A 12,409-nucleotide genomic window follows, 5' to 3' on the forward strand; every position below is an offset into this window, starting at 1 on the left:
TGCTGAAGCAATTTGCTGTCGTCCCCTAGCAACGTCGTCGTAGTTTACAAATGGCGGGTTAGGTTTAACTGGAACCACTTGAAGAAAAGGGGCGATTCTTATTAGTATATCGTTTAATGTTAAGTGAACCCTAAGGGAACCTTGCAAGATGAATGTCAATCTTGGAGAATACTTCCGGACAACTTTCGAGGATAAACTCCTCGTGTGAGTATAGCGTTCTGTCATAATTTGATAATATCAATTCTCTTACATACAATGTATATGAGGGAAATTACTGTACACAACTGTCTGTCTCTGTATGAAATAGTAGAGGATACAGCCAGATACAAAGACACTCATAGTATTTGTAAATGATGGATAATTTGCTGTCATAGCAGACCTTACTAGGCAACACATGCTGTATTTATGTATTGTTTTAAACAGGATCACAGATTTTAAAGGAGCTGATTGGTTAGATAGCCATTTCATAACTGATAAAAAACACCATAGTATTTAAATATCTGTTAGAAAGTGTGTACTTTCTGTTAATTATGATATTTCAAAGTTTGCATAACAAGTGTACGACCTAACACTATTTCATGTCATTATCATTCACAGAATGTAAACTATGTCTTTGCACATACAATTTTTAGATTTAGGTTGTAATAAAACTTATTGTATTATAATTAATACACACTGATTCTTCTAGAGAAATAGGATTTTGGCTGACAGGCACATAATGATAATTGAAAATTAATATGGAATTGCACACTTCGACAGCTACAAAACATACTTCAAGTTTGCCCAAGTGTTAAGTGATGTTGTGTAATTTCAGCCAATCAGATTTGTCTGGCAAGTTACGAAAGATTGCAGTATGACACTAATATTTTGGAATAAGATGCAATTGAAATGGCATGGAATCATACATTCATCAATATGTGATCTGGTTTTGATACCAATCAAAATGTAATAAAGCCATTGTGGTATTTTGTTTGGATTGACATGAGGCTTTATAGAGCTTAAATAATCAATGTCAGTCTTGGCCTCTGGTCTTGGTAGATATTGGTAATCTTTGTTTTGTAGCAATTCAAAAATCGATTTTAAGCTATTCAAATTGCTCTACGTCCATGGTCCATGGTCCGTCCATTCTTCATCCGTCCATCCGTCCATATACAATTTTTGTTATGCTATTTCTTGAGAAGTCCTGGATCTTTCTCAAATTGCATATGTAAGTTTCCTTTTGTCCTTAGTTATGTCCATTTGATTTTTGGGAATGATCAGAAAAACAAAATGGCTGATTATGACATTTGATGCTGAACGGATGTCTACACGGCTAAAATCCACTAATTTGCAGAGTAGTGGAGCGATATCGGTCTGTTTGAATAAAAACATAACAGAAGTTTTCATGAAGCTCAACGTTATTGTAGTTCTCTAAATCATTTACAACAGAAAAACAAAATGGCCAACAGACGGACATCTTAGATTTGTGATCACTATTTCCTGCGAACTACTGTATAGATCTTTCTCAAATTTCCTATGTATGTTCCTCTTGGTCTCTTCTTGTGCTCATATACTTTTGGGACTAATAAGAAACAAAATGGCTTCCAGGTTGCCTTTTTGGATTTGGCAGATAATGATTATCATTTATTTCTGCAAAAGAAATAGAAAAAGAAAAGAAGTGAAGAGATCCAACTTTCAAAGAGCATATAAAGATCAAACAATGGTAGATGCCAAGATCACTCTGGGAACTCTTGTTAAACCCTCACATCGATTGACAGAAATGCCACAAATTGATGTTATTTAAACTTACACAAAAAATGTCACACAGACACTGATACAATTTGTGTTTGCAGAAAGATGCCGGAAAGAGAAGATGACCACCTTACACCTGCTACACGTCTTCTTGAAAAAAGGAGAGAAATGGCAGAAGTTGAACAAGCTCTCGCAGCACAAAAAGAGGTCTGGATTTATATCATTTGTTAATATTAGCCTATCAACATCAATGGCCATTTAAGATTTGCCTCCCCTGATGTATACAATGATCACCATTAAAGATTTGCCTTCCCTAATGTACACAATGATGGTTATTTAAGATTTGCCTCCCTGATGTATACAATGACGGCCATTTAAGATTTGCCTTCCCTAATGTACACAATGATGACCATTTAAGATTTGCCTCCCCTGATGTATACAATGATACAATATTCATTGGTCCATTTTTCACTGTAGTCTGATTCAACTTTAAAACATAAGAATATTTATTAGATATAATAATATGAATCTTTTGTATGTTTTGTTTTTTGTTTTTTACAGGAATTTCAAATGAAAATGGAAAGTTTACAACAGAGAAGAGAAGAATTAGAAAGAAAAGAATATCAATTAAAAGAATCGTTATTGAAATTTGACCATTTCTTAAAGGTGAGTTTTCGTCTAGCTTTGTACATAACGGTATCGTCAGTGTCCGCTGTCTTGTTATTGATATATTATCTAATATACAAATATCAAGTGAAAAAAGTATATATGTACTTGGCATAAAAAACAACAATGAAAGAAAAATGTAAATGACACTGTAAATGTTAAAAAAAGAAACAAACAAAAAAATACAAATTTTCTTAATGAATTTGTACATCAAAAATTTCCCTTAAAACCAAAATTGCCTGATTAAGATTAATCTTAAATGCTGTCCTCAAACGTCTCCAAAATGTGAGTAGTGTTTACCTGTTGAAAATATAATGTAATGAATTTATTTACAAAATTATCTCTAACAATGAATGATATGATGTTGAAAAACTATTTATCACATGATCCACCTATTATCCAGTGAATTTTATAATATTTTTGCTTACACATCACTCGTTGAGTGGCTGAGCCAATTACCGGTAGGAATCGAGTGTGATGTCATAACATACACAATTGCCATATATCATTTATATGAATTGAAAATGCCTTAACAAAATAGCTGCCTCCCTTTTGTTCCACACATTTTACCTTAAAACTGTCAAATGGATCTTTTCTGAGTTAATTGATAAAAAGTGTCTTATATTTTTTTTTAAAATTTTATGAAAGCTTTAATGTTTCACTCTGAAAAATAGAATTTTCTTTGAATCATATCATAAAATCTCATATGAAATGAAAACTCATATAAGATCATATGTACACATACCTGAACATAATTTAAACATTTCCTCCTGTGTATCATGCAACATGTTTAATTATAACTAATGAGTTTTGAAGATTCAGAAGATTAACCAGACAAAAATAATTTGTTAATTCCTATAATTTTTAAAACCATTCAGAATAATTTAGTAGTGAGTATCATGTAAGATTTTGTTTTTGTGCTATTTTTAGGATAATGACTCCAAACGTGCCCGAGCTCTTAAGAAGGCTGAGGATGAACGAGATTCTAAAAAACAGAAAGACAAAGAAATAGACAAGTAAGTGTGTGTGTGTGTGTGTGTGTGTGTGTGTGTAGAGGGAAGGAGGGAGGGAGGGGGGAGCCATAATGTTATACCCCAATTATCTTGTTTTATTTAATGTAGAAATGTTAGTTAAAAAGAGCTTTGCCAGTTTATTGTAACATTGCTATGTACATGAAACAGCATGGTGTGGTTTTTAGTAATAATGTTGGAAAATTGAATTATCTTGTTCATAGATATATCTATTTTATAACTAATATTTTAGCTTGATATGGAAAGTATTTAGTTTTTAATAGATGTTCAGATTAGATTTTACAATCTTGAAAATATTTTGGTTACGATAAATTTGAAATTCCTTATATATTTATTTATCTATCTATTTATTTATTTTTCTCATAAATTTCTGCCTTAAAGATCTTTTACGATTTTCAATTTCATCTTCAAGTAAAACAATTTTATGTTTTGTCTTGCAGATTGAGAGATGAAAAAGGTTCCTTGTTGAAAGAAAAAGAAAAACTTCAAACAAAATTAGAAAAATACACAATATTCCACAAATATATGGAGAAGACACTGGAAGCTGGAGAGGAATTTCATGAAATGAGAGACATCATAGCCAGGCATGATACTTTGGTTGCAACACACGGTGTAAGTATTCTCAATTTTTTACATATACCACTTGCTTTCTAGAAAATCTACAATAGTGAAAAGTGAATAGCTGTCAAAGTGTTTCCTCATCATCATCTTAACGATCGTAGAATTTGATGTTTCATATTTGTTTTTTGAAGTCAAGATTATTTTATTTATTCACAAAGAATTGAATATTTTCCTTTTTAATCCTATTGCACAATGGGAGTAAGTTCACTTATACACCAAAGGGCCAAATATAGAAACTCTGTCTCAAAGGCAGGTTTGTGCTTAATACAGGTCAGTGAAGTATCTTTGTAGTTTTACTACATCATGTATGGAAGGGCTTATTAAAGAGCTTCGACCTGTTAGCAGATAAAAAAAGGTACATACTAGTAAGACCATGGATACCCACACAGATTTCCGTAATGTTTATAACTGTTTATTAAAAACTGGTGATAATAAAAAGCTAACTTACTTCGGTAGAAGTTAAATCTTAATTGAATTACTGGCCTGTTGTGTTACTTTTTTTCATTTCTATGAAATACCCTTTAACCTGTATTTTACTCAGAAATATTTGTTTTGAAGATTTAAAAGATTATGCATACAGTACCAGTATTCTCCAGTTAATAAGCCTATGTCTGGTAATAAGCCCACCCACTTATACTGCTGAACCCATAAATTATGTAAATATGTGACTTTGAGTAAGAAGCATTTTGTTGAGCGCCCAGTGGCTTATTGCAGGCAGTCTATTTATCTGTTGTTTATTTAAATGATTTCAGGACTTGATGGATCGTGAAAATCAGAACCAAGCTGTGATTGAACAACAGAGACAGAATCTGATGAAATATATAGAGGTAAATATTTATAAAACTATTCTATTTCAATGGAATTATGATAAAATTAACCATTCAAGGTATTTGTTATATACCGTTTGTCTTTATAGACAGGTAACAATCATATACAGGTGGGCTTAATAGACAGGTTTTTGTTATGGACAGGTAGGCTTAATAAACAGGTATTTGTTATAGACATCTGGGCTTAATAGACAGGTATTTGTTATAAACAGATGAGTTTAATAGACAGGTATTTGTTATCTTCAGGTGAATTTCATAGACAAGTGTTTTCTATCTACAAATGAGCTTCATAGACAGGTATTTGTTATCTATAGCTGTCCTTTGTAGACAGGTATCTGTTATCTATAGCTGTTCTTTGTAGACAGGTATTTGTTATCTATAGCTGTCCTTTTTAGACAGGTATGTGTTATCTATAGCTGTCCTTTGTAGACAGGTATGTGTTATCTATAGCTGTCCTTTGTAGACAGGTATCTGTTATCTATAGCTGTCCTTTGTAGACAGGTATTTGTTATCTATAGCTGTCCTTTGTAGACAGGTATCTGTTATCTATAGCTGTCCTTTGTAGACAGGTATGTGTTATCTATAGCTGTCCTTTGTAGACAGGTATGTGTTATCTATAGCTGTCCTTTTTCAGACAGGTATCTGTTATCTATAGCTGTCCTTTGTAGACAGGTATGTGTTATCTATAGCTGTCCTTTGTAGACAGGTATTTGTTATCTATAGCTGTCCTTTGTAGACAGGTATCTGTTATCTATAGCTGTCCTTTGTAGACAGGTATGTGTTATCTATAGCTGTCCTTTGTAGACAGGTATGTGTTATCTATAGCTGTCCTTTGTAGACAGGTATCTGTTATCTATAGCTGTCCTTTGTAGACAGGTATGTGTTATCTATAGCTGTCCTTTGTAGACAGGTATGTGTTATCTATAGCTGTCCTTTGTAGACAGGTATGTGTTATCTATAGCTGTCCTTTGTAGACAGGTATGTGTTATCTATAGCTGTCCTTTGTAGACAGGTATTTGTTATCTATATCTATAGCAGGAAAAAGTTCAGTAGTTTGATTTTAAATTAAAATCAAAATTTCATTTCAGGAGAAAGACAACCAAATTCTCTCATTCAATAACCTCCTATCCGGACTACAGACCCGATTAGATGAAGCTCAGAGTGAGGCTGTGTTCTGGGAATCAAAGTGGACTCATATAAAAAACACGGCTGCCAAGAAAACTCTGGAGCTAGGCAGAATAAAGATGTGAGTTTTTCAAGAGGATCCAAATTTTGCAGTTCTACCAAAGTTATAACACAAATAGTTTTTTTTTTTCAGTATTTTAGCAAAAAAATTAGAACCACTTAGAAATGATCAATTGTATAGAATTTCATTCATCCCTTCTACTTTTTTTTGCTTTTTAGGAATTGATTTTAAGTTGGCACTTGATAATGTTTAATATAAAAATGTGTCAAATTTTAAATAGTTTTTCAATTCGTGAACATATGAATTAGTCGATTAAAGGTATTTTTGAAATCAAGGAGAATAAATTTCATATTTTTTTCAGTATTGTCACATTTTTGTTTGATTTTCAGGGCCGCCCACAATTTATATCAGCTTGTGAAGAGACACCAGAAACAGACTGGTTCAGAGGAGGACACTGCAGAACAGCTACACCAGGTATGTGGTCAGAGTTATATCCCCTTCCTTCATACCAAAGTGTATCCCACCTCCTCACAACGTATTGCCAAGTGGTTACCATTCAAATATTATAATTTTTATAAGATAACCAAACAAGTTAATATGTAGATTGACTGCAGGTTTATAGAGTCAAATTTACTTTATATTTGAGTGAAAATTTTAAAGAAAATTTACAAAAAATAAATTTTTATCAAAGACTTTCTTTTTGGGAAAAAAGTAAGGAAATGAAAGGAATTGCATTATACTTGACTAAAGAGGGGGTGTTGGGGAGGGAGAATAAAATCAACTTTTTATTATTTCTATCTTGTATATCTAGTCTGTGTATTATTTTTAATGGAGCCACATGCAACGAAGAAGAAAAAAATGGAAAAGATGAAGAAATTTGATTACGGAATAAAATTAATAAAAGGATGAAACAAAACAGAAAATATAGATGTAGATATTAGAAGCGACTGCTGGTCTCTATTCATATATAATAAAGATAAATCTGGTTTACAGACTTTTTAATTAACATTAGGCATGGAGGTTTAGCTTTAAGTAGGAAACCACTTGGCGAGTACATAAACATCCTTGTTTCTGGAAAAATCCTGTCAGGTTTAGATAGACACAGGAAGAATTTTTTTTTTATCTTATATGCAATATCATGTTATATAATTAATAATCTCTTATTTTTCCTTCATTAACTTAATTCTCTTAATATCGAGTAGGGTTCATGTGTTCTACATTATGGTTAACATGTTATTTTTGTAGTATTGTGATGATAATTTACCATTGCTGTAGATATTTATAGAAGTTTCATGTAGTTGAGGATTCATTTTGTGGGTTGTATTGAAATTGTAATGGTCAAATTTCACAATTTGATATCGCATAAGAAAATTTAAAAAAGAAAAGAAAAGAAATTGTTTTATTTTACATGTTTTGGAACAGAAATTAATTTTTTACAGATGAAAAAAAATCTAAAAATATTTTCAGTTGTGTTTTCATATATGACAAGTTTTATATAATATTTGATAACTTTATTGCTGATATTTTTAACATTAAATTATGCATTAATTAAAAAGATATTAAGAAATTCAAATAGTGGAATTTTACCTTGTGGCAAAGTTATTTTTAAGGGTAATTTTGGGTTGAGGTTTTGTGTTAATGGTATCAGTTGTCAAATAAACTATTAAACCTTGAATTTAACACTTTTTAATGGGATATTTTATATACGGTGAAAATGAATAATCAGCTTAAATTTTATTGTCATTTTCAGTTTATACCAGTAATTAACAGCTGGCAGTCTATTTCATCACATATGATTCTTAATCTTTATCTCCTTTCCAGTTTCTTTGTTGTCCATCATTAATTCATTGCTCACTCTTCAATTCTATCATTCAGAATTTACTCTTTCGTAAAATAAATTTATAATTCAATATTCTCTGTTTTCTTAGCTGCAATGAAATACTATTCTGCTAGAGTAGACTAACTTTCTATCATATGTTTATTTCTTGAATTGAAAATCCTATGTTATTGTGATATCCAGATCATACATATATGTATTTATTCCTTCCTGTTCACTTGTATTCTATTTTGTCTTTATTTTTCTATTCTATTTCTATTCTTTTCAAATCTACGCAATCCACAATTCATTTACGCTTCATCTTATTCCATTATGAATCTATTCACATCTTTTACATAATTAATGGAATTTTACATTCATTGACCACTCTGTCCGTTTCTCCTTTTTCATCATTTTGCCCTACAAACTCTTTATACATGTCTTAATTTCTACATTCTAATTCTGCGATGAATCAAACAAATTAGGTTTTCCCAATCTTAAGAGTGATAACAAAATATTATATTCATTTTACAAATCTTGCTTAATTATTCTGTGGAAGCATCATTATTTTAAAATGTTATTAAATGATATTTCTATAAATCTAATTTTTATCGTTGGAGTAAAAATTTTTCAGTTGTGCCCCATATTTTGGGTATGAACGAAACACATGAATATAAAAATACAGTTGAGAGGGATTCATGTAGAACAGATTATCTTCAAGAAGAATATGACCCAGTACAAAATAAGGAATGTTTAAGTTTTCACAGTTACAAGAACATTTACAGATTCAAGTAATAAAATGGAAACCGTGATTCTGTCTCTCTCTCTTGTTGAAAACTTTGTGAATCATTACACTCATTATAGGAAAATAATGCTCTTTTTACAAAATATTGAAAAAAACAATTTTAAAAAAAGATTTTATTGGAAAATACACACATCTAGAAATACAACATTGAGAGAGATAATCTCCAACACAATTAATACGAAAATACATTCTAGCTAGGAATAATTTCCAACACACTACGAATAAAAATTAGTATGGAGATGTCCCAATGAGTAGCCATACAGAGAGAAAAATAGACTGTATTTAGATTTCTAAAAATGGGTTGATATTGTTCGTCACTCTTGAAATTGACACCAAATTATTTGATATCGTAGTCTACATTTTGGTGTGTGTGATCTGAATTTCTGCATGGTTGGATCACTGCTTACACACACTATCTCTTGCTAATCTAACAATTTCACTCTGCTATTGTTTGTGCTATCTTGTGCTATTGTTTGTGCTATCTTTGCTATTTTGTGGTGCTGTTAGAGCTTTTTACGCTTTCTGCATGAAATAGACAAATGCTTTTATCATAATTTAGTTTTTTTCTCAATATTTGGCTTTTTAATTTCGTTTTGAGACATCTTTTCTTCATTGCGTCCATGGATATATAAACCTGTTTTAACAATGTACTGTAAAGCATTTGATTTTAATCTCAAGATATTTTTAAAATACATTGTATGTATTCACTTGTTAAAATTTAGTTCAACATATTGGGAAGGGATTTTAGAAAGTTTTAGTGTTGTTTTTATTTGATCAAAGTTACATATGTATAGATATGTTTAAAGGCAGGATGCTGATCATGACAGAAAAATACCTTCCCGCAATAAAATTAATTTGTCTTACTCGAAGTGGAAAATCGGTCTGAAATTTAGATCCTGAACAGGTTTATTTTCTCACTTACTTAGTAACATGTCTAGAATCCAACAGCTAATATTTGAATTTTAACCGATTTTGTTTGCTGTCTTCTTAACCAGTCATGTGTGTGTAACATGCATTTTCATAAGTTAGAACTGAATTTGGCTTGATTATCCAATATTTGTTTTGTGATCTGAAATAAATAGTAAAAAAAAAACCAAAAAAACAAACAAAAACAAAAGCATTACTGTAAGTCTACGACAAAGACTTTTGTTTACAGGTTTTAAATCCTTCCCGTGGATTATAATCAACCCGCAATGAAGCAAAATACTGTTCTAGATTTAAATCTATTTGTTTGTATGAATTTTTATACCCCATCATTGACAAAACAATTTCTAGTAAATAAGTGGGCTGTTAAATAGCATCTAGAAAGAAAAATATCTTTTGGTGGGATCGAAAAAGAAATCAGAAAATTTTCAAGAATTTACAGTTATCATATACATGTTCAAGAATTTGTTTTAACTTACTTGGGTTCAAATGTAATTGTTAATTGATGATAATTTTTTAACTATGTTATGTGCAAGAAAAATTAAATGTATGCAAATTTGTAGAAATAAATTGAATAATTTACAATTTAATGATGTTTTACAATGGCTTTATTGAATATTAAGAAAAATATGTTTGGTCAGCATATTTTGTAATAAATAAAATCAATACGCTTGTACTCTCTATCAATCGAGTTTCGTATATCTTCTGCCTAGACAAAAGAAAATTAAAGAAATTTATCTTAATTATTATAATTATCCTGAAACGAGATCAACACTGAATTATTGTTCTTTATTTACTTCACATCACCTGCTTACTTGCCTGCTTATCCTTCAGTAGCTATAGTTCACACTTACAATTAACATAGTAAGAAATTTAACATTCTAACTTTGCCTCCGAATCCAATGACGAATCTTCCACACAAAGCAGGTGAGAATGTTTTACTTAGCAAGCTTATTATTTGTTATATTGTTATAACGATAGAAAACATTTTTGCGCTGCCCGTTCGAATTTCTGAAGAAGAGAAAAGAAAGTGAATATTAATGTCATTAATTATTTAAAGATAAATGTGTTAAAAACATGAATCGATAAAACAATAATGTAAATGTGTTGGAAAGTATCATTGCTCAATTAAATGGGCTTTGAGAGTAAATTTAACGGTGACTGCTTAGAAGTGGAGACATATCATCAATGGAAATCGTTTCCATGGCGATATAAAGTGACCGTTGAAATATGATTGAATGAAGAAAATAGTTAAATATTATCATGCAGAGGTTATTGCTGTGAAGTCTGATTTTGTAAAGATATCTTAAATCTCTTTGTATTTGAAAAGCAGCAAATGAATTAAGGAAATAAAATGGAGAACACAAGATAACTATATGTCATTGCTACTGCAAAGTGTTTATTTTGCGTACTGTTTCGATTATGATGGTAATGTTATTGTAAAAAAATTGGGAGTTGCTTATAATTGACGTGAAAAAATTTAATGTTAAAATTGTAAACAAAAGAAACCAATATATTCAGTTATTTCTACTTCCTAGTTTTCATTTGAGAAACTCGTTTGAGGAAAACATCTGGACAAGGACCTCGAAAGTGGGTCAGAAACATAATAAATCCAGGAAGTTCACTCTAAATAACTACTTTAACTGCTCATTTTATAAACTATGTCCATGAATTTGCTAGATCCACTCAAGATCTATTTATATAGTATTTCAAGAGGCTTGTGAAGGCAGCACATTTTTTTTATTCCGTATTTGTGCTGATTTGTATGTCAAATACAAGTGGAGATGTATTCATCACGTCTGTTGACCTTATCTTATCTAAAAACTGTCTAGGTAATTATACACTAGTAAAAACATGTTTCAATATGAATTTACTTTTTTTTCGTAAAATACTCCTCTGATGATATAGCATGTTGAGGCATCATATACATATCGATCACATTTTGAAATATTTTTTCTTTTCTTATCTTTCAGATTCAAATGTTCTTAGAAGATCTAACAGATATTTGCAAGGAGCTGAAGAGATCAGACACCTTGACATCAAGCTTTCTGACATCTTCATAAACAGACACACTTACACATCAAATCGTCACCTCTAGCATGTCGTGTTCTACCGCTTTGCGCATGTCTCATTCTTCCTCTGGATGCTATTGCCTTGCGTGTTTCTTTAGTAGTCAGCATGCAATTTCTTAAGCACTTTTAAGGTGTTATGTTCTTGTAACGAAATTTAAAACTGCGAAAAAAGCCACATTACGGTTTTCTGGATTGCTTCCTACTTCAATGTGATGCTTTCTTCACTTGTTGTTGGTCAAAACTATAAATACTAAACTAAATTTCATATTTTAGGCATTCTATTTCACGTGGACATTTCACCTTAACTTTGTTTGTAGATGTTATCAATACCTCATCATGAATCTACATTTTTTTTCTTGTCGTTCTGACTTCTGACAGCTGGAAATAAACTGAAAATGAAAATCGAAAATAAGATTGAATAATAAAACGTAGAAACACGAACGTGAGATAAGAATGTTGATTAATTTTTCAGATCCGAATGTTTATACAAGACCTTACAATTATCACCAACGAGATTCGTCGGATGGAACTTTCTGGCGCCTCCATTGCTCCACCATCCTCCAGTTAAACTCTACCACTGTTGAACCGTCGTATAATCTTCTATATCATCACTCAGTCATTCAGTGCAGTTTTGTCTGCATATTTCTCACACCTAATGTTGACTTTGTAAAAATCTGGATAAAAATTCCCCAAAATTAAATAATTAGGTGTTACTGTTTTTTTTTTTTCA

The 12,409-nt window shown here is 31.0% G+C and overlaps 1 protein-coding gene across 1 annotated transcript; it reads left to right on the forward strand.

Annotated features, from left to right (window-relative positions):
- The first annotated feature begins 97 nt into the window (after positions 1–97).
- On the forward strand, positions 98–12,409 carry LOC132552574 (coiled-coil domain-containing protein 42 homolog). The gene is made up of 9 exons (XM_060216759.1): positions 98–204; positions 1,833–1,938; positions 2,293–2,397; positions 3,328–3,413; positions 3,869–4,040; positions 4,802–4,876; positions 5,965–6,122; positions 6,452–6,536; positions 12,152–12,409. The coding sequence occupies exons 1-9, from the start codon at positions 149–151 to the stop codon at positions 12,245–12,247; spliced, it is 939 nt and encodes a 312-aa protein (XP_060072742.1). The 5' UTR covers positions 98–148; the 3' UTR covers positions 12,248–12,409.

This window comes from Ylistrum balloti, unplaced genomic scaffold, assembly GCF_031769215.1.
Source record: "Ylistrum balloti isolate Yb309-2 unplaced genomic scaffold, AGI_CSIRO_Ybal_v1 Utg370258, whole genome shotgun sequence".
In the NCBI taxonomy this organism is placed as follows: Eukaryota; Metazoa; Mollusca; class Bivalvia; order Pectinida; family Pectinidae; genus Ylistrum; species Ylistrum balloti.

Bases quoted from the DNA above. Each gene is read 5' to 3' on its own strand.
- LOC132552574 (XM_060216759.1), top strand. From the start codon at position 149: ATGAATGTCAATCTTGGAGAATACTTCCGGACAACTTTCGAGGATAAA. The intron at 4,877-5,964 runs GTAAATATTTAT...ATTTCATTTCAG, and splicing joins ATCTGATGAAATATATAGAG to GAGAAAGACAACCAAATTCT. The intron at 6,537-12,151 runs GTATGTGGTCAG...TTAATTTTTCAG, and splicing joins CTGCAGAACAGCTACACCAG to ATCCGAATGTTTATACAAGA.